Raw genomic sequence first — 25,134 nt, 5'->3', positions numbered from 1 at the left:
GTTCTCAATTTTTTTCTCTGCGATTTTGTTGCAAAATAAAGCTTGATTGGATCGTATCCTGTTGAAAAGTTATGTTTTTACGGTTGAAAAAAAATATGGAAAAGAAATTCAATTTTGATATGAATGAAAAAAGGTCAAAATTTTTTCTCTTTGTACAAACCCTGTGGTCAAAATATTTTTTGAGAATCTATCTCCATTTCAAAAAGGGAATATGGCTAACTTGAAACTTGCTCTGCATGGAAATTTAAAAATGGAATCCTCATTTTGAGATATTTAGACTGCATCTTTTTGTCGAGTGGGACAAAATGTTATTTTTAATTGCTTACTGCTGTGCATTGTAGAGATTCACTTGCTAATAATTTTCCAAACATACTACTACCATTATCTCTACAAATTGTTGAGAATTGAGTCATTCCAGGTGTTCAACAGCTGATGTGTTCAAGATCTAGCAATCTTGGGTATATTTGGGTTTATTGAATGTGCTTCGAAATTTCCAGGTGCAATGGTAACTGTTGATCAAAGCAGGGATGTTTGATTCAAGGCTTAAGATGAACGAAATATTGCCACTCGTGCACTATCAACCTGGAACTAGCTCATTGAACAATTTCCAGTGCCAATTTTGTTCGGCGATAATAGTGGGAAGATAGGAAGAGTTGGTATAATTTTGTTCATAATTTTGGTCCATTGAAGGTGTTCTTGTACTTACTCCGACTAACTGCTCTTCTTGTGTTCCATCCAAGCTGATTGATTGTGTGAAAAATTGTTTTCCTTCGGGCTCTTAATTCACACACACACACAAACGTTTTATATGTAAGTATCATTATTTATCATCTAGCTTTGTTTCTTGGATTTTACTTGTACTTTTTCTTTTTGTGTGAATCTATTCCGAATTATAATTATTTTTTTTCCTTCGCTTTATTTTTTTTATGAGGATTGCAGGTGTATTTAGAATATTGTCTTGATGTTAAACTTACTTTTGAAAAATTGATCAAAGAAAAATAAGCTGGACTGAATCGGTGATTGGTGTTTTCTCTCCTTCCTTGAAGTTGACTTTGTGCTTTCATAATACTTACGTGTTCTATATTTGACTGTGTGAAATTTGAATCATCATTATAGAGGATTTTGGGGTCTTGTGAATGATTTTGAAATATTTGAACTTTTCATTTAGATTTGAATTTTAGATATTTTTTAATATTTTTTTTTATTTTTTGAACAGTTATAATGGTGAATAATAGGATTTTTAAAACCAAGAATTGGAATTACAGTCCACTCCAGATAAACGCAACATTAAGTTAATTGCAACATTTCCCAAGAAACTGAATTAATTCTATATAAAAGTCACTGGTTAATGGCAACAAATTTTCGACCTAAAAAGGTGGTAAATTCAAGAAATCAATCAAACGAAATCTCATGATTAAATTTTATCATGCGAGAAATCGTAACAGGTTGAAAAATTGAGAGTGGACAAGGTTTAATGCTACAGTAGTTTTTGTAATAGACACAAAAGAGGGTGTGGCATAGTAGTTTGGGCTTGTGAGGTCATCTGTGACCATTAGATCGGAGGTGAGGGGGCTGGGCATATTCTAGGTAGACTAGGTCAACAGTAGACAATGGCAATTGTAAGGAGAGACTGAGCGATATCCTTTGTTTTGGGATTGACAACTGTGTATTGTGACCAATGGGTTTGGTAAGAGCTTATTGAATTGTCTGTAATCGCAGCTAATTTCTTTTGACTTTTACAAATGTTGAGAACAAAAGTATGAAAGCTAATCCAATCTGAATAAGATATCAGCTTGCATCAAAGCTGCTTTTGCTTGTCAAGATCTATACAGGGCTGCCATATGGTTATTGTTTCAATCAAATTGCTCAGTCTGGTGCTCTAAGAACTGTATACAACAACTGGTTTGAGCTTACCATGCATGGTATGTAACTGATCAGAGATCAAATCAAAATTGCCATAAAAACATACAAGAGGTGGTGAAAATAATATCCCATTATTTTATCTGAAATTGACCAAAGATACTGCAACCATGGACGGTCCCAAGCCTGTAGAGGGAAATATTGCAATTGTGGACAGGAAACTCAGCTTCAATATTGCAACATTTTCGATGATCCCAAGGTGTTGTGATTATCTGGAGTGGACTGTAGTACTAATTTAGTTTAATTAAATTTTAAGAACTTAGCATTCTAAATTATTTTTAAAAATTTATTATTCTTTGATAATGTTCACATTACACTGATAAATAAACTTTTTTTGTTCATTCTCTAAAATTTAATTTTTGCGTATTAATCAATTTCAAAAGCATTAATTGATTATGCATTTCCACAGGTGTGTTGGTTGGTGACTTTGACCAACTCATTGATATTCCTGCATGAGGAACCACTTCATAATAATGACAGGTATGTAAAATTCCCTTGTTTTTGTTAGTCAAGAATATGGACTGATTCAATAGATCAGTCCCTGGATTACTGAGCAGTTAGTTTTGAAAATGGAGCTCATAGCCTAAACGGCTAGCTCGCAAATAATCTTTTGTGGTGTTTGTATATTTCCTTCCCAGATGCTTGTAAAGGCTGGAACCCACTTTCTTTCTCTGTCTATGTTGAAATTTGCCTCATATTTTGACATTTTCTTAACTTAGTGAAAAATGGGTGGGGTTCCTGACCTCCCATAGTGGGCAGGGAGGTACAGTGGACTCCGGATAAGACGATGCCCAGGGGAACCGAGAAAAAAATCGACTTATCCGAAAATCAACTTAACCGGAGTGTAACCAAATGAACGCATTTGAACAAAGCAACCCAATCTAGAATAAGTATGTCCCTTCATATCGCGCGGTCTCTGTAGTGGTCATCAGAGGCTCCTACCCTGAAAAGCCCCATAGAGGAATCAGAATACATAAAAGTCGGAATTTGAGATAAAAAAGCGGAATCAACTTACTGTTATTGACTATGACATGCTTTGCAGCAGAAAATGTAATAGACAATCCAAAAGTACTCAAGATTAAAAATATAAAATGTGTAAAAATGTACAGATTGTGTAAAGACTAAGAATGGGGTCAAATAATAATAGAGAACACACAGGTCCTGGCCGTCTGAGAACAAAGTATTGAATGGATGGATTAACCTTGTCAGGACCCCCTCTCCCCCCCCCCCTCCCCCCACCCCCCCCCCCACACACACACACACACACACACACCTAATCAAACAAACGCGTGTGCCTGTACACACACACACACAGGTACACAGGGCTAAAATTAAATTGGGAAAGAAGCTGACTGTACTCAATAATATTATTACCGATTGAAGCCAACATAATATTACCAAGGTCATTGACCTCACGAATTGGAGTCACAATAATAATAATAATTCGGTCAACCCCCTCCCAAACATATAATATTATCCGACATCAGCAGCACACACTTTGAAGGGACTAATCATACACAAAATGTGTGTTGATTGACCATAGGAGATGCTGACGAAATAAGCCATAGCTCACTTTTTTTTCACTAGATATTTTTTTTTTTATTTTCCTCGATGGGAAAGGTGGAAAGCGGAATTTTTGCTTTGAATGTGGAATGTATACCAATTAAGTGAAATTATTCCGCGAAAAGCGGAAGGGTAGAAGCCTCTAGGTCAAGGTCATGCTTCTTGTAAATCGTCGAGACAGAAATAGCTGGTATGCCAATTTCCTATGTGATGATTTTCTGTCGCACGCCAAACTTTCCAAATGCATCGAATCTTCCTTTTCCGGGATAGGTTTGCCATATTGTAGTTGTAGACTTGACTTGAATTCTTCTTGATAACATTGATACTAATTAAGAGGGCCATTACATAGGATGGCCTGGGATTAGAACCAAAAAAAATCTTGAACTTGAAGTTGCTACAATGTAAAATTTGAGATGGGGAAATTAAAGTTATTCAATACTGCTTATGTACATTGAACATGGACGTCAGGCAAAGCACCTACATCACATCGATGTGCGCCAATCGTTCGCGGATATTCTTAACCACTTAAAATTCTTACTGGTAGGTTTTTTAACCAATGGAAATACTTGTTTATTAGTGATTTTATTGTAGTCATGAGTGATGAGAACATCGACTTAAGCGACATCGACTTATGTGGAGTTTGCTTCTTTTTTTTTACTAATGTTATATAGGAAGAAGGGGGAGGGACTAAGAAAAAAAATCGACTTGGGTAAAAATCGACTTAGGCAACTTCGACGTATCCAGAGTGCACTGTACTTACTGTGTCTTCTATCCCCCTATATCTGTTTTCCGACTGTCTTTCTGTTTTTGCCTTGGAATGAGATTATTTGGTTTTGTCCTAGCCCTGGCTGGATACTCTGACTAAGAGGGAAACAGTCAAATGTATAGTTAGTTTTGGGAGATGATATTTTTTTACTTGTAAATCATCTCTCTGTTATGCGCTTTATTATGTTTTGTTTATGTATTATTATTATATATGATTTGTAAACATTTAAATGTATTCCTCTTAGTCTTAGTGGAGACCTGTGCTTGTGTCTGAATGAGACTTTTAGGTGATCTCAAACTAAATGCTTTGATAGTGTGCTCTTGGAATCTACATCTGTTTCCTATTTGAACCAATTCCCCTTTGTCTTCCCTTTTCTTGGGTGCTTTAATTGCAATAACTTAGTGAAAATAAATTTTTATTAAGGGAAGTGCATAGAATTAAACGAATGAGAATACGTACGATGCCTAAAAAGTGTCCACCAATGAAAGCATTCAGCGCCATTTTGTTGTTGGCTGAGAATGTAGTAATTACCATTCATTCGGTATCTATGTCAACATAACGACACAAGAAAAACAACAAACAATATCAAAATCCACAATAAAATGTTTCAGAACTGTTGCGTATATTTATGGCACAACGAAGCTGTCAAAAAATGAAGTTAGAGAATGTGTGTAATCATGTATTATAATAACCTGTAATGTGTTTTCCAACCACCACATCATCTACTACTACAACCACCACCACAATATCATCACTAACACTACTACTACAACCACCAGCCCCACATCATTATCACTACCACTACTACTACACCACCACCAGCACATCATCATCACTACCACTACTACAATCACCACAACCACATCGTCATCACTACCACTACTACTGCAACCACCACCACCATATCATCATCATTACCACTACTACCACAACCACCACCACCACTACTACTACAACCACCACCACATCACTACCTCAACTACTACAACCACCACCCCAATAGCATCACTACCACTACTACTACAACCATCACAACCACATCGTCATCACGACCACTACTACTACAACCACCACCATATCATTACCATTACCACTACTACTACAACCACCACTACCACCATATCATTACCATTACCACTACTACTACAACCACCACAACCACATCGTCATCACTACCACTACTACTGCAACCACCACTACCACCATATCATCACCATTACAACTACTACTACAACCACCACAACCACATCATCATCACTACCACTACTACTACAACCACCACCACATCATCACTATCACTACTACTACAACTACAACCACCACCACATTATCATCACTACCACTACTACTACTGCAACCACCACCACCATATCATCATCATTGAAATATTTTTTTTTTTTAAATTGAGCTTTATATAGTGCAATATCTACTAAATGTGCTCAAAGCGCTTTACAAGGGGTCTTGGTCAACATTTAACATGTAGGACGGGACATGACTCCTGTTAGGCGATATTACAATTTTTCGGACAAAGACAACTCTGTTAACGGCTAGGTACTCATTTTACACCTGAGTACGGTGAGAGAATGTGAGTAAAGAGCCTTTTCCAAGGAGTCAACTATACGCTGAGCGCGAGGCTCGAACCCAGGACCTTCCGATCCGGAAGCGAGTGTCATACTACTAGACCACATAGCCGCATCATTACCACTACTACTACAAACACCACCACCACATCATCATCACGACCACTACTACTACAACCACCACCACCACCATATCATTACCATTACCACTACTACTACAACCACCACCACATCATCATCACTACCACTACTACTACAACTACAATCATCACCACCACCACATCATCATCACTATTACTACTACAACTACAACCACCACCAACACCACATCACCTCACTAACACTCAGTACTACAATCACTACCATTAGGTTTTGGAGCTTTACTTCATTAGAAATAAGGAAACTTCGGAATTGTATTTGGCATTGTGTTTATATATCATAATATAATTCTAATCAGTTATCTATTTAGAACTAGATACTATACAATATGTATGCCAAATACCACCCCAATTCCCCTTTCTTGTGTGCGGGAATTCCTCTTTCGGCATTGAAATTGAGTGTGAGAGAGTCATCACTACACACATAAACAACAGAAACAATTTAAAAACAAGACTATGACACGCAACCACTCACACACGAGGCTATACTATTTATCCTTTTCTCTATATAGAATAGGACAAGACAAACAATAGCTTGACTCTCGCTACACTTCGCATTGATGTTTGTCGTCTCACGAGTTCAACTCTCGGTCGACCTGTCAATATTCCTTTTTGCCTCGGACGTAATCATTAATAGAATGTTGTGTGGTTTTGACCGTGAAGAAAACCTTAAGAAGTCACATTTATATCATTTTAGAGAGATCGTTTTGAATAATTTTGAGTTAAACGAGCGAGCAGCAACTTGTTTTCATGAACGGCCGATCAGCGCTTGTTTACTATAGTAACGCGATTCCCAGCCAACATCAAAATGGCGGATATTTTTCTCATCGAGGCCGCTGGTTGGTTAGCCAATAAGAGCACCGTACGGTTTCCATTGGGTAAATTCCTTGGGGAAGTGTCATCTAGTTTTCACATTATGAAATCATTTACGGTAATTACATGTATGAGCATATCTTGTGTTTTGGCTCAGCTTTAGTCATAAAGAAATGCCTTCGTTATTCATTTCTGATGTTTTTATTTATTCTCAATATTGCATTTTTTAATCTGAAATTGATATTCAAAGCAACAAACCTAACGAAATTACAATAGAACCTCAGTATAAAAGGCATGGTCGGGCAAGCCTAAAATTAAAATCCCTGTTAGAGCTTAATTTCAAGGAAAACGAACCAAATGGCCTAAATCACCATTTTAAAAAATTATTTGTATATATATATATATATATATATATATATATCTCCTCTCTCTCTCTCTCTCTCTCTCTCTCTCTCTCTCTCTCTATATATATATATATATATATATATTATATATATATATATATATATATATATATATATATATATATATATATATATATATATATATAATAATCTCTAGGCCAGTGGCTCTAATTCATTGTATTTGGAGATATTAAATGGGTTTCAGTGCACCTGTTTTATATCCGATCGGGATCTTAAAAGTCCCTGCTATAGCTGATAAATTTTATTAAAGGTGAAGAGGGAATATAAATGGGGATTTTTAAAAAGCCGTTATATCCGGATCTGTTACTGTTATACAGAGGTTTCACTGTATTTCGGAAGTTACTTTATTATCATTCTTTGCTCAACTTCTTGCTTTCTGCCAATGTGTTATTTTTTTTTAAACATAACATTTTTAACAACGGACTTAAGGGGGCTTGATACTAAAAATATAAAATCCTTAATTGGGAGTATTTGATCAAACTAATGATGTTTAACAGCTGGTATCTTGTAAAAAAATATTTTGGTGAAAAAAATAAATGAAAATCTCTTCTTTGCCGTGACAGCCATCTCTAGGAAAATAAACAAGTTTTTTGGGACTCCACCATTTTATTAATTCTTCTTTGATTTTTATTTTTTAACTAGTTATATAAAAAAAATTTGAATGCGAGTAAAATTTCCTTGGACAATATTTTAATGAAAAAATATGTTTTACCCCAAAACTATTCAATAGAAACCAAATGAAAGTAGCCATCTATTTGTAGTAACATATCAGCTATTTCAGTTCCAAATTTCAAAGCTCTAGCATTGAAAGTTTTTAAATGGTCAAGTCCAAAAAAAATTTTTTATGATGATTATATATCAGGTTTGAGAAAAATGCAAAATTTATCAGATTTTGAGCCCGCTACGTTGGATAAGTTTTGAATTGCATTTTTTACTGTTTTAGATTATTCATTCAGCAAAAATATGAGTTGAAATAAGGAATGAATAAATTGATCAAAAATAGTCACCTCCAAAAATTGATTATTTTCACCCAAACTGACCCCATTTGCACTCGCGAGCCTTCTTAATAAGTGATAACTAATTAATCTGTAACTAAAGTGAACTAGCTAGTAACATAGGGGAGCAAATCCTCCTAGATTAGCTAAATGTATAAGTCCATAACACCTTCCTGTTAAGCCTGAGAAGTGATTCAAAGGTTCAAAGACTAAAGTCTAAAGTCAATCGGGGAATCTTCTGTTCCGACACCATCTTCTCAGTTAGACACAATCTGATTCACGACTCAATTCTTCTCCGGCCGCATCCGCATTCGATGATGAATGTTCACAGGAATCACCTATAGGAATGTATGGTATCATTTGCTATTGAGTTATATATAATTTTTAATTATTTTTGAAAAAGACAAGCTGGGTTATATTAGATGTTTTGTATGTTAGTAGCATTGGAGAGTACAGTTCCGAATCCAAACAATTTAATTGCTTGGCTACTTGATTCAAAATAAAATCGGCAGTGCTCAATATTTCCAAGTAATTATGTCAGTGATTTGAATCTTTTTTAACATATTTAAATGAATAGGGTTGCATACTCGCCTACTTTTATGGATCATCCTTGATTTCACGGCAATTTTGACGCAGTGTAAGAGAAAATAATTTTTTTCTCTTAAGTTACCACAATTTTAAGGAGAAAAATTTCCAGTTCCACGGCCGTGGCTGTCAACATTAAAGTTTATTCCACATATAAGAGTTTGTATGTAGCATTTTTTGATGGTTTGATTTAGTATTACTGGAATTTTATTACTTTTTACTGATGAATTTTGTGTTGGTTACTGATTTAGAAATTTTCAAGTAGGCAGGTGTGGGGGTCTGTTTTTTGTTTGTTTGTTTTTTTTCTTCTCAATTTAGAGAATAAATAAAAATTAGATAAGATTTTGTTTTGTTAATTTCATCCACAGACTTGTAGCATTAGTGGCTGATCGTCATTAGGAGCAAATCTGAAATTTCAGGCCTATCACAGTCGAACACATTTGTAGGTTTTTACTGTGTCATCAGCTGTCATCCATGCGGGTTATGAGGCAGTGATCAGCATACCCCTGAACTGAAAATTGCTTCCAGTGTGGTATTCACATAGCCAAGGGATTCTTCAAACAAAATGATACACATGTTCTTGACTTCAGAGAATCTGCTCAGATGGTGGCCTCACACTTGTCAGGTATTGATTAAATATAGAAATTATTATTTTTTAATTATAACCTAATGAAAGTAGAGTTAGCTTGTTTTAAGTAACGAAGGAGATCATTGTTGTCACATGATTTAAAAAACACCAGATCAACGCACAGCTACAAGTACATATTATGTTGTAATCAATAAGAGCATATCTCTGTATTAGATGGTACTTGTTGGTGTTTCTTATGACAAAATGTTGATGAAACCAAGTGCACTATTTTATGTATATCACTTGGATTGTCTAAAATATAAACAATATAACCAAATGAAATATTTCTATATTCCATCAAGTTCTTAATATTAAGAGTTATTGATTACAACATAATAAGTACTTTTAGCTGTGCATCGGTCTGTTGTTGCTTACTTGATGTGTCATAGATTTAACTTGGTTAGTTGAAAAGAAAAAAATGAAGAGCCCCTTGTCACCGTGTTGATGAATGAGCTAACTTTACTTTCAAAGTGATGGCGACAATGTTCAACTTATCACCTTGAAGAAACGCCATGTGGCAACTGAACAAGAAGTTGGTGAATTCATCAAAAACACAAAACAGCTACATTTGAACTTTGATGGGGTTTTTCTTTTTGCAGAAACCTGCCTTAAATCTGCCTTACATTGGGCTGTCAAGTGACAACAAAATGACCTTTTGTTTCTATATTATGATTGCCTTTTGCACAATGAACAGTATTTTTTAAATAGTTTTACTTTATCTCACAAATGGGCACAACAAAACACATATGATCACATTACATAAAACAAATATGTCATTTAAATATAAATGGAATTGATAACGACAGGTGTTGTAAGTGACACATGCTTTTATAAATGCCCAAAATATGTCTAATTTTCATCCATTTTCATTGAAATTAGGTTCAAAATTATCTTTAAACATCATATATTTCGAATTGGAAATTACTAATTTTAAGTTAATAGTCTTAATCAAATTATGTCTGAACTGAAAATAGCTCAGATTCTTGACATTTGGATTTATCAATTTTTAAATATACAACCCTCATCATCATCATATTTCAATGCACTTGTGTTACAATGTTAATTTTCCATTTTGTATTTGAGGCTGTGTCAAAAGATCGTTTTTGTATATGTATCAATAAGCACAGAAAGACATCAACATAAACTTGTTTTGAAATGCTGTGGAAAAATTATGAAAGATAAATTGAACCAGTAAAGTTAAAGAACTACCAAGGATTTTAAACAGTTTTGACAGTCTAGTCTAATCCCTATCATTCCAAGACTTGCTATGTATAATGCAAAACTAGACAGGTGGGCTGATGACGATATTAATTTATTACATAGCATTTTTGTTCTTTATCTTAATATTCACAATTCAAAATATATTTGCATTTCAAACATTTTAAGTGAATTTTAAAGCACATATCTTAAGAACCAATAAAGCCTAATTAAAATGTCCAACATGACCTCTATCCATCTCTTTAGCGTAAGCTATAATTTAATTCTTTCTCCTTCACAATGTAATTTTAGTTGAAAATTCCCACAGAAGCTTTTGATTTTATCGGAAATCTGGGATAGGATTTTTTAAAAAGGGAAATGAATGGTATCACCTTCTGCTATTGACTTCTAAGCAAATTGATTTCTCATGGACTGCATATTAATTATTGTTGTTTATATAACAAACTCAGACTGTTACGTTCATTAAGAATTTTAAAACAAAAGCAGAAATGATTTGTGCCAAGTTGCCAACTCAATCCGGTAATGTCAGGGTGTACCAAGCATTTGTCAAATCTATTATAATGCATTGCCATTGCCAATTTCAGTATTAGTTTATCAAAATATGGACAAAAGTAATTTAAATAGCCTAATATTTTATTGTATGATGCATCATTATTGGAATTTCGTTTAAAAAAAAAAAGAAAGGATTTTCGCATACCTTGAAAGTTTGCTGAGGTCAACATTGTTACTTTTAGCCTCTATTCAAAGTAAACACTTAGCTCTAAAATGAGACAAAATGAGTTTTTTTTCCTCAACCCCCGCTTTCATTGAAATTTGTAAAATTATAAATAATTATAAACAATTAAGCCCAAATAGCTGGCAAAATTATTCAAGCCAAAATAATCAATAGGCTTTTTAAAAAATAATTTAAGAAACGACATGACCTCATTCAAAAGCATATCAATTTAAATTTAAATATATTATAGTCAGTCATATATATATGGACATCTTTCTTTTCTTTCTATCTACCCCCCTCCTCCTCTCTTTCTTCCCTTTTCTTTTATAGATTTTGGCAACTTTATAAACAGATTTTATATTTGAATTTTTTATGTTATTATTTCAGGTGACGAAAACTCACACTGATGATGTACACCTGATATAATTTACATTTCCTTGAGGATTGTTGATATATTATTTATTTTTACATTAAAAGTAATGAAATTTCTATCTTATGATTTATTGTTTTCACTCCCAAACAAAATATGTTCCTGGGTGGGGTTCCAGACCTCCGATAGTGGGCATAGAGGTACTTGCTGTGTCTTCTATCCCCCTGTATCTGTCTTCCAATTGCTTTTTGTTTTTGGTTTGGAATGATCACCATTAATGACCCAAGAAAATAGGTGTATTTTTGTGAAGATACAACCAAACCCAAGAACCATGAGCAAAATAGAAATAATTTGTCATCATATCTTAGACATACTGACTTGATAACTGTAAAGAAATACTCTTGATTACACATGAATCCATGTCGCTATTTTCAATTTATGTCGACTTTAAGCTTCCTTATACCCGTTGTTCCCATCCTTGCACAGTCTGGTGTGTTACCTTCATCAGCATTGGTTGTACCGGGCAGGGCGATCAGCTCATGGACATCCAACGGCAAACTACTTCATGCAAAGAAACCACAATGAAAAACCGAACAAGAAAAAGTCATCGTCATAGTCCTAGATCCACTGATGCCCCCACTCTAATGAGTCTAGAATGCGTTATGTGGATGAGCTGACCTCATTGCCTAGTATAACTACAACATATGCTTATAGTACTAGTTTTATTAAAATATCTGCCACTAAATACAGCTAGGTACTCATTCACATCTCCTTCCCAACTTAATTTTTGCAGCCAACAAGGGCTCTCTCTTCTACTTCTATCCCCTTCTGTATCCAATCCTTTTTGGGTGGGGTTCCCGACCTCCCATAGTGGGCAGGGAGGTACTTGATGTGTCTTCTATACCCCTATTATATCTTGTTTTCCTATTGCTTTCTGTCCGTCTTGGAATGAGATTACTTAGTTTTGTCCTGTTTTTCCTTGGCTGGGACGGAAACAGTCAAATACAGTTATAGTTTTGGGAGATGATATTTTTTCCTTGTAAATCATCTCTCTGTTATTTGTTTTTTTTTTTATATCAACATATTTGTAAACATTCGAGTGTATTCCTCTTAGTTGGATCTTGTGCTGGTGTCTGGACTGGGTGAGACTTTTAGGTGATCTCAAACAGTACACTGATAGTGTGGTCTTGAAATCTACATCTGTTCTCTATTTGAGCCATTCCCCTTTCTCTTACTTTTTCAAGTCCTATTACTTGTTCATTTAGATTGTTTTTACTATCCAATTTTCTTCCTTTTTATTGGCGATGATATAACCTAAATGTTGCAAGCGCCTTAAAACGATTAAAAACAAACTATCCAATCTTGAAGTATGTACATCAACAATGATTTGGCAACTTCAACTCAGCATTTCTAGTCCAATGAAAATATTGATGAGATACAGCTATCAACTAGCAGTGATGCCAAAACAACGGTTTCATCGGAAAAAACTCCGATCTGGAGCAAAAAATACCGGGTTACGGGCAACTTCCGTCAAATTCCGGTGGGGTCAATGTGTTCCAAGGATACCCCCCCCCCCCCCCTCTTCCAACCACTAAACCACCACCACCACATCATCATCATTACCACTACTACAACCACAGCGACAACCACCACCACCTCATCATCATCACTACCACTACTACAACGACCACCATATCATCATCACTACCAATAATACTACAACCACCACCACCACCACATCATCATCACTAATACTACTACTACAACCACCACCACATCATCATCACTACCACTACTACTACAACCACCACCACCACCACCACATTATCATCACTACTTCTACTACAACCACCACCATCACATTATCATCACTACCTCTACTACCACAACCACTACTACAACCACATCATCACTACCAATACTACTAAAACCAGCATCATCACTACCACTACCACTACTACAACCACCACCACCACACATCATCACTACCAATACTACTACAACCACTACCACCACATCATCACTACCACTACTACTACAACCACATCATCATCACTACCACTACTACTACAACCACCGCCGCATCATCATCACTACCACTACTACAACCACCACCACCACATCATCATCACTACCACCAATACTACTACAACCACCACAACCAACCACATCATCACTACCACTGCTACAACCACCACCACCATATCATCACTACCAATACTACGACAACCACCACCACCAACCACATCATCATCACTACCTCTACTACTACAACCACCACATCATCATCACTACCACTACAACCACCACCACCACCACATCATCATCACTACCACTACTACTACAACCACCACCACCACATCATCATCACTACCTCTACAACTACAACCACCACAACCACATCATCATCACTACCACTACTACTATAACCGTCATCATCACTACCTCTACTACTACAACCACCACAACCACATCATCACTACCAATACTACTACAACCACCACCACCACATCATCAATACCAATACTACTACAACCACCACCAACAGATCAATACCACTACTCTACTACAACCACCACCACCACATCATCAGCACTACCACTACTACAACAAGCACCACCACCACCTCATCATCACCACTACTACTACTACAACCACCACCACCACATCATCATTACTACCACTGCTACTACAACCACCACCACCACAAAATCATCACGACCGCTACTACTACAACCACCACCACATCATCATCATGACCACAACTACTACAACCACCACCACATCATCATCATCACTACCACTACTACTACAACCACCAACACTACATCATCCTCACTATCACCAGTACTACAATCACTACCATTAGGTTTTGGCCCTTTACTTCAGTTAAAATAAGGAAACTTTGGGATTGTATTTGGCAATGTGTTTATATAGCATAATATAATTCTAATCAGTTATCTATTTAGAACTATACAATGCCAAATACCATTCCAATTCACTTGTCTTATGTGCGGAAATTCCTCTTTCGGCATTGAAATTCCTACGAGTGGTGTCTGAAATTCCTGTGAGTGTGAGCCAAATTTAAAGTTGGCGTCTCTGAACTAGGGAGAACATAAGACCTGAGGTTGAATAGAAAGAACTTATTGTTTCAAATGAGTCTCCCCTCACAATGTCTCCTACCAAGTTGAGAAAAGCATTGATGTAAAGTTGCAGTCTTCTTGAAATTGACAAGATGACGACGGAGACGCACACATGTTAACAATGTTGTGTAAAATTTTTGGTGTCAATTCTTACATTCGCAGTTTTATGGACAATTATTATGTACGAGGGCAAGTCAAAAAGTAATGAGACTAGCTTTTTATTTTAACACAATACCATGCACCATATCTCAAATTAAAGCTTGGCATTAGCCGAGTAGTATGCTACTTCTCAACAAAGTCTATGCCTCTCTCGATAGCCACAGTTCACCTTTTGGTAAGGCCATGTATTCTGTCCGTGTAAAACTGAGTTAACTGAATTTTCAGCCAATTTTTCACTACTGTCTTGGCTTCATCATCTTCAAAGCTATGTCCCCTCATTGCCTCATTCATTGGACCAAATAGATGGAAGCCTGAAAGTTTCAGGTCTGATTAATACGGAGGTTTAGACAACGTCCGTCGATTACCTCCCTTTTCCTGACATTTGTGTGGAAGGACATTTTCATGAAGAAACAGTAGTCGTTCCATCTCCAAATTCGATCTAACTCAACTAATTCTTGCTTTCGGTCGCTTCAATGTTTATTTGTACTACCTGCTATCTCATCAAGAGTCCTATCAGATCTGATCAATCTGTCATGGCAGTTTTTTGCATCGCTTGCGGCCGCAAAAAATGGCAAAAAAATCGCTGATTTGCATTGCGGCCGCAAAATTTGCAATTTTTTTTGCAAATTTTCGAGATTTTGCCCCCCAAAAAATTCAAATTTTAATTTAGTGGGGACCGGTGATGATAATCTTCCGCGGATTTTTTCATAAAGGTTCCGTTGTTTTTGTCATTTCAAACATTTTCTGCTAAGTGGTAGTTCACGAAAAAAAATATGCCTTCTATCATTTTTTGACCTCTTCTCAGTTGCATGAATTTTGGTGACAATCCTTTATTTATGACGTTAGTCTAGACACACTGGCGCCAAATGTCAAAATTAGCACAAGACACATGGTGGCCATGGATGAGAAGATGATCGAAAGGGAAGGGGATGGAGCAAATGGGTGTAAATATTTATGTACCTTTTAGCTGTAGCATGATAGTACATTTGGCGATTTTATACGTTTTATAAGCCTGTCTTTTTTTTCTTCTTCCTTTTTGATTTTTTTGTTTTGTTTTTGTTTGATTGTTCTGAATTTGTTAATAGTATTCAATACAACTTGTGTCTAATTATAAAACAATTTTTTAAAAATAAATTCATCAATTCTCCCCCCCCCTCTCTCTCTCTCTCTCTTTCTCTCTCATATCCATATTTCTCTCTCGGTACCCTTCTATCTTCATATTATGTTTATAGATATCATTTGGTAATAGAGAGATAATAAGTTAGGCTGATCGATTTAAGAAATGATTGTTTAAAGTTAAAGGCTAATTTAAATTTGATTTGTTGATGGAATATGTTTTGCAATTAATTAAAGATTCTTATTTATAAGCTAAATCATCACAAGGTTGCAATAATACAGACACTAACCGGGTTTGTTCTGTGATAACAAATACCTCCTGGTCGTTTGCCAAAAGTTTATCATAATCAATTGAATGAGTGGCGACATTATAATATAGGCCTCTAAAATGTTTAATTAGAACTGACAATTCATTAAATTATATTTGCAAAAGGTCAGGATGTGTCTAATGATCAGAAGTGCTTTAGGACTAATAATATATTAAATAACTATGAATAGCTATGTTATATTTGCATTAGATTTGGATTTGACTGACAGGCCGGTAGATTTTCCTCCTTTTTGACAAATTGTCATTATCATCACTGGGGGACCTGTGCTTGTGTCAGGATGGAACAGTTAGATAATCTCAAAATAAGTACACTGATAGCGTGTTCTTCCTTTTTCTTGGGTACTTTAATAACTTTTTACTAGATCCCATTTTCGTCCTTTTTACTGGCGCTGATATGACCTTACATTTGTTGCAAGCGCCGTAAAACCCTTAAAAACAAACAAATACCTTCCTCTTTCATGAATGAATTATGGGTTTTTAGGAAAATTAATCGCAACTTTTTGCAAATTTTGCTGTTTTTAGCTTACAAAATTTGGGATTTTGCTTGCAAAATTTGTTGTTTTTTTTTTTTGTACAAAAAAACGGCCATGTCAGATCAATGCTACTGCTTTATTTGATTCACCCAGTTGACACTGCTTGGACGGCAACCATCACAAGATTTGTCTGATAAAGACATGGTTGAGGGGGTTTCAGGTTAGGTGTTGTGGTTGGATTGCATCTCATGTCTTCTAAATGACGAGATACACATTCAACCCACCTAAATACACTGCCTCTACAAAATGCCTGAGTTTTATAAACTTTACCCAAGGCGTTTAATTTAAAAATGTTACTCAAGGTTTCTTCTTCGAAAACAAGAAATTCAATGACAGCTTTCTGTCTGACAGACATTCGTGGGGGCACCCATTTTGAACTGACATAACTTTGTCAAAAATTGACTAAATTATAATTTTCAACTTTTGGTTTAAATAGAACATGTGTAAGTTCAATTGAGATAAATATGACGTCACAAGAAAAAGAAATGAACTCAGTAAGACATTTGTCGCATTACTTTTTGACTCACCCTCGTACAAAAGAAAGTAAATTGAATGAGCTTTACATTGATATATAATAAATTATAATAAACATTTGATTTCCAATAATACTATAAGGGTCCAAACGAACATGAACTTACTTTTGCACAAGACTATATCACCACATCCTAATGCCTGCCACCATTGAACAACATCCAAATCCACACCATATACCACCGCTACTCCAACAATAACTACGTCATCATCCCTCCCACAACTACTACAACATCCATCACATTATTTTTTTTAATGGGAGATGAGTAGCTGGTGGTGGTTTCGACATTATTTTCATAAGGTACTATCCTGAATAGAGGATTTTAATATAGAAATTGCTGTTTAAACTTTTGAAATCCTCTGAGTGGTGCCTGAACTTTGTGCAAAATTCATTTTCGATAGGCTTTAAATAAACCTAACAAAAACTAAATTGTCAACCAATAGATCCACACCAAATGACAGGCCTGTAAATTCTCAGCCATTTGGCTGATTTCAGACTTGCATGTTTATCCAGAAACTGACTTTTAATCTCAGCCTTGATACCTATTTTTGTTATTTTGAACGCAAAACAAACGAATCCCCCACCCCCGTTTAGTTCTCATCTTATTTCGTTTTATTGTCTCTCTATTGTTCTATATTATAATATATTGCCATACGTCATATCGGGAAAACCCGAAAATAAGTTAATTTCGTTCCCTGGATTTTACCGTTCGTGATCTCGTGCTGAACCACGGAAGCTGATCTACTTGTCTGAAATCAGCTAATATTTTATTATAGTTATAGAGTGGCTAATTTCGCTGGGATTTCAGCCACTGTGACCTCACCAGGCCATAACCCGACTCGGCCAAGGTTGCGCATTGAATCATGGGACGGTGTGAAAGTGAGAGTTGCGGTTCCGGTAAAACTTTGTTTACAAACATTTCCAAGTTATCCTGCCCAGTTTTTGACTTTATCCATCTTTGATGATCAGAATTTCATTCTAAAGGAGTAAGCTCACAACTACATCATTCTATTATCTTACAATTTTCAAGTGTTTATACATTGATACGATCTTTATTCATTAAAATGCCTGAGACTTTCGTCGACCGCAATGCCGATATTAAGGCAATCGACGCGTCTGTGCGAAACCGTTTTAAGTGGTCGTGGCTTGAAGAGAAGGATTTGCAAGGGAATTTTCTTTCGGATTACATAAGAAAAATTACTGAAGCTGGACTTTGTTATTGTTTAATTTGTAAACGGGCTCTGGGTTACGGTGGTAGAGGCAAAGCATACCTTACTCGCCATGCCCAATCTTCGTATCACAGTATTGTGTCATCAAATTGTAAGTAGATTTAGATATTCGTTATGAACTCTGTATTATTATCTAATCAATACATCCATTTTATATAAATCAGCAGGATTTTATGTTACGTTTTGTTTTGTTTTTTTTGTTGTTTTTTTTTTTTTTTGGGGGGGGGGGGGGGGGTCATGCGAACATATGGCTGACATTTTTCAGCCTTTTCGCAAATTGTGCATTTACAGGCCTGAAATGACGTATCATAAATAATGCAAAATTAGCATCAAATGTTGACAATCATCTTCATTCCTAAAGTTCAGCATATGAAACAAATTAGCTGCCGCTTGGATACATATATTCATTTAGAAGTAGGTAATACTAATACTCTAATTTAATTTACTAACTTCTCACACTCAGTGACAGAGTCAATTAGACTAGGTTTATTTTAGTAGCCATACTTCCCATGACCTAAAGTAAAAAAAATAACAAGGAAAATATTAAATTAAATTAAAATCAGTTTATTAATAGTTTATAAGATATATATTTTTTTTGCACATACATAGATGCATACATTTTCACAACCTGTTTTTAAAAACTTGAATTTGATGGTAAATGTTCAATTTTTGAAAATTAACTAAGACGGATCCATACCCTTCTATTTTGGGCACAATGGCATTTCTCGTTTTCATCACTCAATTTGCAGGAGCAAAACCAGCCTGCTGAAGTCATTTTGTAAAGGAAAAAGTGCCCCTCCAAAAAAGTAAGGAGACTAGTTCACATTGTAAAGAGAAATATCAGCAGTTCTGTGTAGAAAGACAAGATGTGAAACTGGCAAAAGGCTAAACGTGAAAAGTAAAACAATATTAAGAATGTGTAGCCACATGTTATAACAATAAATAGAATCGACCCCATCTCACATCCTTGTTCAAATAAAGCAAAAAATATTTGTTATTTATGTTGAAACATCGACATTGCTGAATTTTATTTATGTTTGCTATAACATTGCCATTAATGGACACAGACCTGCGACGTCTTTCTGTCATTTGCATTTTTTGCGGCCGCAAATATCCGGGCGATCCGCAAATTTTGGCAAATTTCCCAAAATTGGCAAATCGTGGCAAATTTTGGGAAAATTGGCAAATCGCGTGGCAAATTTTGGGGAAAAAAAAAGAATCGAAAACAAAATAACGAAAAAAAAAGTGCGGAACTTGAGAAATGTTGCAGCTTTGCCTGGGCCCAAACCAAGGGAAGCTACTCTCTACGGATAATAATCCTTTAAAATCTTTGTAACAACGCTATTCATAATGTAGCCTCCTTAAATGTAATAAATTGTCTTTTATATATATTTTTTTTTCTGTATCGCGTGCCAATTTTTACTGAAACGCTTAGTTCTCCTCGGCAATTTTTTTGGGCAAATTTTGGTCTTTTTGGCAAATTTCTTGGCAAATTTTGGGGGTTTTTTTGTGCAAATTTTGGCCTATTTTAGGTCCCAATTTGGCAAAAAAAATGCAGATGACAGGTATTTTAACAGGATAAGACTCACAAAATCAGGATATTTAATTTGAAAGAAGACAAACATTTGGAAAACCTTTTAAAAAAACTTTATATCCCAGAAAATGAAAGTTATAGTGATAATATTAACAAAGCTTATATACGACTATGGAACATGGGCACTGACTGTAACCGAAGAGCAAAGATTAGACAGATTCCATAGAAAACAACTGAAAAGAGTCCTGAATATACAATACCCCACAACAAAAAGCAATAAAACACTGTATGCAAAATGCAATGAAAGACCCTTATCCATTCAAATACTGGATGCAAGATGGCGGCTTTTTGGGCTCAGTAGAGATGAAAATATACCGGCTAATAAAGCCATGAATATTTTTTTCACCCCATATGGACACAAGAAATATCAAGGTAGACCACCCACGTCAAGTCATACTGTTTTCAGTAGAGACCTAAAACGCCTTCAAAATAACAAAGAATTCAAATCAAACGAAGACCTTATGAACTTAGCATCCACAGCAAAAGCCCGTGAATTGTGGAAGGAAATGACACAGATGATTAGAGAGGCAGCTGAGGCATCCCGATTGGGTGATTAGGAAGCGAAAGGCCTTAAGTCAGTAAGTCAATAACAAAGCGGACAAAGATTAAATGAAACTAATAGAAGTAGAAGTATACAATAAAAGACTCGAATTGAGTCATAACTTGGAAACATCACATATTATCAAGGAAAAAAAACGAGATGGCAACAATCCTGTCAGGATTCCTTTTTTTTTTATAAGTCTGTCCAAACAGAGTTAGCCCGTCGTCAGCACGTCCCCGTTCCGTGCCCAACCCGTGATCAACCCGTCGCCTATCCGTAGAAAAAAAAAACGGATTGTCGCTGGACTGGCGACGTCCTATCGCCCGTTCCAGCGCATGATTTGAGGAAACATGGGTGGTGAGATCTTGACTATTTTGTACTGTTTAAAACAGAAACGTCGTTATCGCAGACGAAGATATTGGGTTCATAGTATCCACCAGAAGAGAAAGCTACGGGGAGTTCTACCACCTTGTAGATGACGTGCTGAATGACGAAGAACAGTGCTTATGAAACCAAGCACTTGCTTCTTGACATCATTCCTGGGTTCGAGCCTCTCTCGGCGCATAGTTGAGTCATTGAAAGACTCTTTACTCACATTCTCTCAAAGTACTCAGTGTAAAATGAGTACATGGCCGTCAACAGCGTTGTCCCTATAAAAATGTATTATCGCCTAAAAGGTGTCATGTCCCGTTCTACATGTTACGTTTTGCTGTTGGTCAGGGACCCTTTGTAAAGCATTTTGAGTACATTTAGTGGATATTACGCTATATAAAAGCTCTAGTTTTTCTTTAAATTAACAATGTTTGAGTATCCATCATCTGTTTTATCATACAAAACCTGGCGTTTTCTAACAGCCACTATCAAAACTTTGGTTTCCATGATGAATCAAGAGAGAGAAAGAGAAAAAAAAACGGGTCCGTGCTGTAAAACAGTAAAATGAAAACTCCAGCAAAACGACGGGTGTACCACCGAAACACCACGGGTAGGTCACGGACAAGCGACGGGTTCAGCACGGGTCGGCGCTGGGTGAAAAATTGCCACTCCAACAGGTGTATGGGAAAGCATAGTTCAGACCCGTGAAAAAAAAAAAAAAACGGGCACGGACCGGCGACGGGCTTACTCTGTTTGGAAAGTCACAGGGAAAAAAAATGGAATTGGCATCATGTCTAAAATATATCTATGCAAATATGACATGCTCATATTGGCATCCCGATTTTATAAAGACAATTTAATCCATCTGTGTGAAAAAAGAACAAAAGATTATTATTTATAATATCCAGCAGTAAAAACAGAAAATGCCATACAACAGCACAGGATTCCACTAAGAGGAACACACTCGAATGTTTATAAGATATGTTCAAAACAAATAAATATCATTATAGGTACATAACACAGAAAGATATCATGCCTGTAATGTCTCAGGCAATTGCCTGAAGACAGACAATCCATTATTCTCCACCTCAGGGGACATAATAATATTAGACAAAAATATCACCTCCCAAAAAAAAATAAAAAAATAAAAAAAACACCGTACATTTTATTGTTTCCCTCTCAGCCAAGGATCCCGACAAGACAAAATCAAGTAATCCCATTCCAATACAAAGACAGAAAGCAACTCAGAAAACATATAAAAGTAGTCCTTCAGATCCATAGACTCATGTAGCCGGAGTTTATCCAAGTTTCTATAGAGTGAAATGGACAATAGCAATTGCTTGCTACCCTTTGGATAGGACACTCGTCTATCGCATAGTACTTTCCACCAGATCTAACAGACCCAATCACTGCTGGGTGGACAGGAGGGTCGGAAAAAATATCGCGACTTTACCCAGGATCGAACCCGGTCCACTTGCATGTGGAGCTCTACCAACTGAGCTATCGGGTACCCCCAGAAAACAGATAAAGGGGAATATAGAAGACACAGCCTGTGAATTCCTGCCTACCATGGGAGGTCAAAAGACCTGTGTTCCCAGGGGAAATTAAGTGACATAATTAACTATAATTTTCAAATCTCAAAATGAGGCTGTTGCCAAAGAGACGATTTGCAAAACCTTCGCCTTCATATTTAGTGTTGAAAAAAAAAATGCCCGTCTTTCTTACTCAAGCTCTCTTAGAAAACAACAATTAAGGGCTTCATTTTGTTAATTGTTTTAATATTCTTGGGGTTTTCTAATCGTTATTTAGAGTGGTTTTAATCCAATATTGGCATAGCTCAAGTTCAGGAAACGGGCTCATTTTTGCTATAATTTTCTCACAAATATTATGACCATACCAATCGTTTTCCCTAAAACAATCAATTGATCCTTGTGACTTGGGACTGTTTGGGACACTCCCAAAGCATAGGTTGTGTTTTTAGAAAAGTTGCTATGTATGAGAATGGGGTTATATTTAGTCTCATCAGTATAAATTACAGTTTGAAGTCGAGAGATTTGGTGGTCCAAAAACCACTAAACCCGCTTTTGTCTTTTGCCCAATAACCAACTCAGGTTTGGCGATTCCCATTCATTTTCCTACTTAAAAGGGACCATCCTGAAAAAATTGCTAAGTTACTTCAGTCATTTAGAATGATTTTTACTGAAAACCATTAAGTTAAGGTAGACAAGAGGTGCGAGCTGGATCCTACCCATCCTTACTGAAAATTTTGACTCTAATACCTTTCACATTTGTCTAATTCACTCTAGTTTTCTTATAACAACCTTAAATAACCATTTATAAAGGGAAATATTTGACCTTTTAAAAATGGTTGTACAATAGATTGAATGACCAATTCATTTTTCCATTCACACGATAACCGCCATTTAAAGTTAAAGCCTAGACTAAAACGATATCGAAACACGAAACTTAGGGGCTCCTTCTGCATGTGGTTTTATAATAATAATAATAATAATAATAATAATAATAATAATAATAATAATAATAATAATAATAATGCTGAAAACTTGTATAGCGCTATAACTCCGAGACACCAGACCCTAAGCGCTTGAAGTCGGTAAACATGGTATTTGAGTATTGAAAGTATGTGTTCAAATAAAATACACACCATTTCTGCCCACTATTAAGTAAAAATTCTCTTTTTTTTTTAATATTTTTTTTTTTGCAATCTTTAAAAAATCAGCAGGGTCCATCGACATGCTCTCGCTCAAGAAAGCCTGATTCAGGTGACAAAGATGACGAAACTGTCCTATCACCAAATCCTAGCGCAATCAAAGAGGCAATATCAGAAATCAAGACCTTCAGCAGCCTGAGGGGGATAGTGATGACCTGTTTGACTTTTTTGACCCAGACTAGAGACAAGAGTTACAAGATGATTCCTGACACTGACATAAAGAAGCATACAGGCCATCATCACTAAATTCTTCAAATTCAATGACTAAAAGTACAAGTCCACGATGTTATCCTCCTTTTCAGTGATGGCCGTTATTAGAATCCCTTTATAATTCTGATGGAAATTGACTTTTCGTGGTTCAGCCTTATTTTTTATTGTTCCTATGTTAACATAACACCCTATATGTGTATCAGTATCAGTATTTTACCATTGTCCCAACTGAGTTGATATATCCTGTCATACACTGTATACACCTTTCTTGTTTTGTTTTTGTTTTTAATGGTTTTACGGCGCTTGCAACAAATTTAGGTCATATCAGCAACAGTAAAAAGGAAGAAAATTGGATAGTAAAAAGATTCTAGATGTAGACAATTAATAATTAAAAGGACTTGAGGAAAAAGTTAGACAAGGGGGAATGATTCAAATAGGGAACAGATGTAGATTCCAAGAGCACACTATCAGTGTACTTAGTTTGAGACCACCTAAAAGTCTCACCTAGACACCAGCACAGGAACCCATAAGAAGAACACAAATCAAATGTTAAAAATCAAAAATAACAGTACATAAGAAAGATGATTTACAAGGAAAAAAACATCATCTCCCAAAACTATAATTATACATTCGACTATTTTCCTCAAGCCAAGGTCAGAGTCAGGACAAAACTAAGTAATCTCATTTCAAGACAAAGACAGAAAGCAATTGGAAAACAGGTATAGGGGTATAGAAGACACATCAAGTACCTCCCTGTCAGCCTGTCCACCATGGGAGGTAGAGAACCCCACCCAGATACACCTTTCTTAAGAGGGCCCTGATCTCGCATGATTAGAACAATCACAGGCAAAGGGACTGGATATCTATGCTGAGTGCAGTCGAACATTTTTTTAACCCCTTGTCCATCCAG

General features: G+C 35.9%; 2 protein-coding genes across 4 annotated transcripts in view; both read left to right on the top strand.

The window, feature by feature from the left end:
* The window catches only part of LOC144972698 (myelin expression factor 2-like), a 37,551-nt gene extending 25,696 nt beyond the window's left edge, over positions 1–11,855 (top strand). For all 3 annotated transcript variants that reach the window (XR_013645414.1, XR_013645413.1, XR_013645412.1), the window contains 3 exons: positions 2,330–2,400; positions 9,174–9,430; positions 11,754–11,855. The gene's annotated coding sequence lies outside the window, so the exon portion shown is untranslated. The remainder of the gene's footprint in view (positions 1–2,329; positions 2,401–9,173; positions 9,431–11,753) is intronic.
* A 1,263-nt stretch (positions 11,856–13,118) lies between these two features.
* Positions 13,119–24,621, top strand: LOC144973913 (uncharacterized). The gene is made up of 3 exons (XM_078916801.1): positions 13,119–13,276; positions 18,324–18,533; positions 24,024–24,621. The coding sequence occupies exons 1-3, from the start codon at positions 13,119–13,121 to the stop codon at positions 24,151–24,153; spliced, it is 498 nt and encodes a 165-aa protein (XP_078772927.1). The 3' UTR covers positions 24,154–24,621.
* The last annotated feature ends 513 nt before the right edge of the window (positions 24,622–25,134 follow it).

Source organism: Berghia stephanieae, chromosome 5 (assembly GCF_034508935.2).
Source record: "Berghia stephanieae isolate SIO BIC M18660-M18661 chromosome 5, UCSD_Bste_1.3, whole genome shotgun sequence".
Taxonomy (NCBI): Eukaryota; Metazoa; Mollusca; class Gastropoda; order Nudibranchia; family Aeolidiidae; genus Berghia; species Berghia stephanieae.
This window is presented reverse-complemented; position numbering and strand designations above follow the sequence as displayed.

Excerpts from the sequence above, each read along its gene's own strand:
- LOC144973913 (XM_078916801.1), top strand. The coding sequence starts at position 13,119 with ATGATTTGGCAACTTCAACTCAGCATTTCTAGTCCAATGAAAATATTG. Across the intron at positions 13,277-18,323 it reads GCAACTTCCGTCAAATTCCG|TTATAGAGTGGCTAATTTCG; the intron begins GTGGGGTCAATG and ends ATTTTATTATAG. Across the intron at positions 18,534-24,023 it reads CAGAATTTCATTCTAAAGGA|CAGGGTCCATCGACATGCTC; the intron begins GTAAGCTCACAA and ends TTAAAAAATCAG.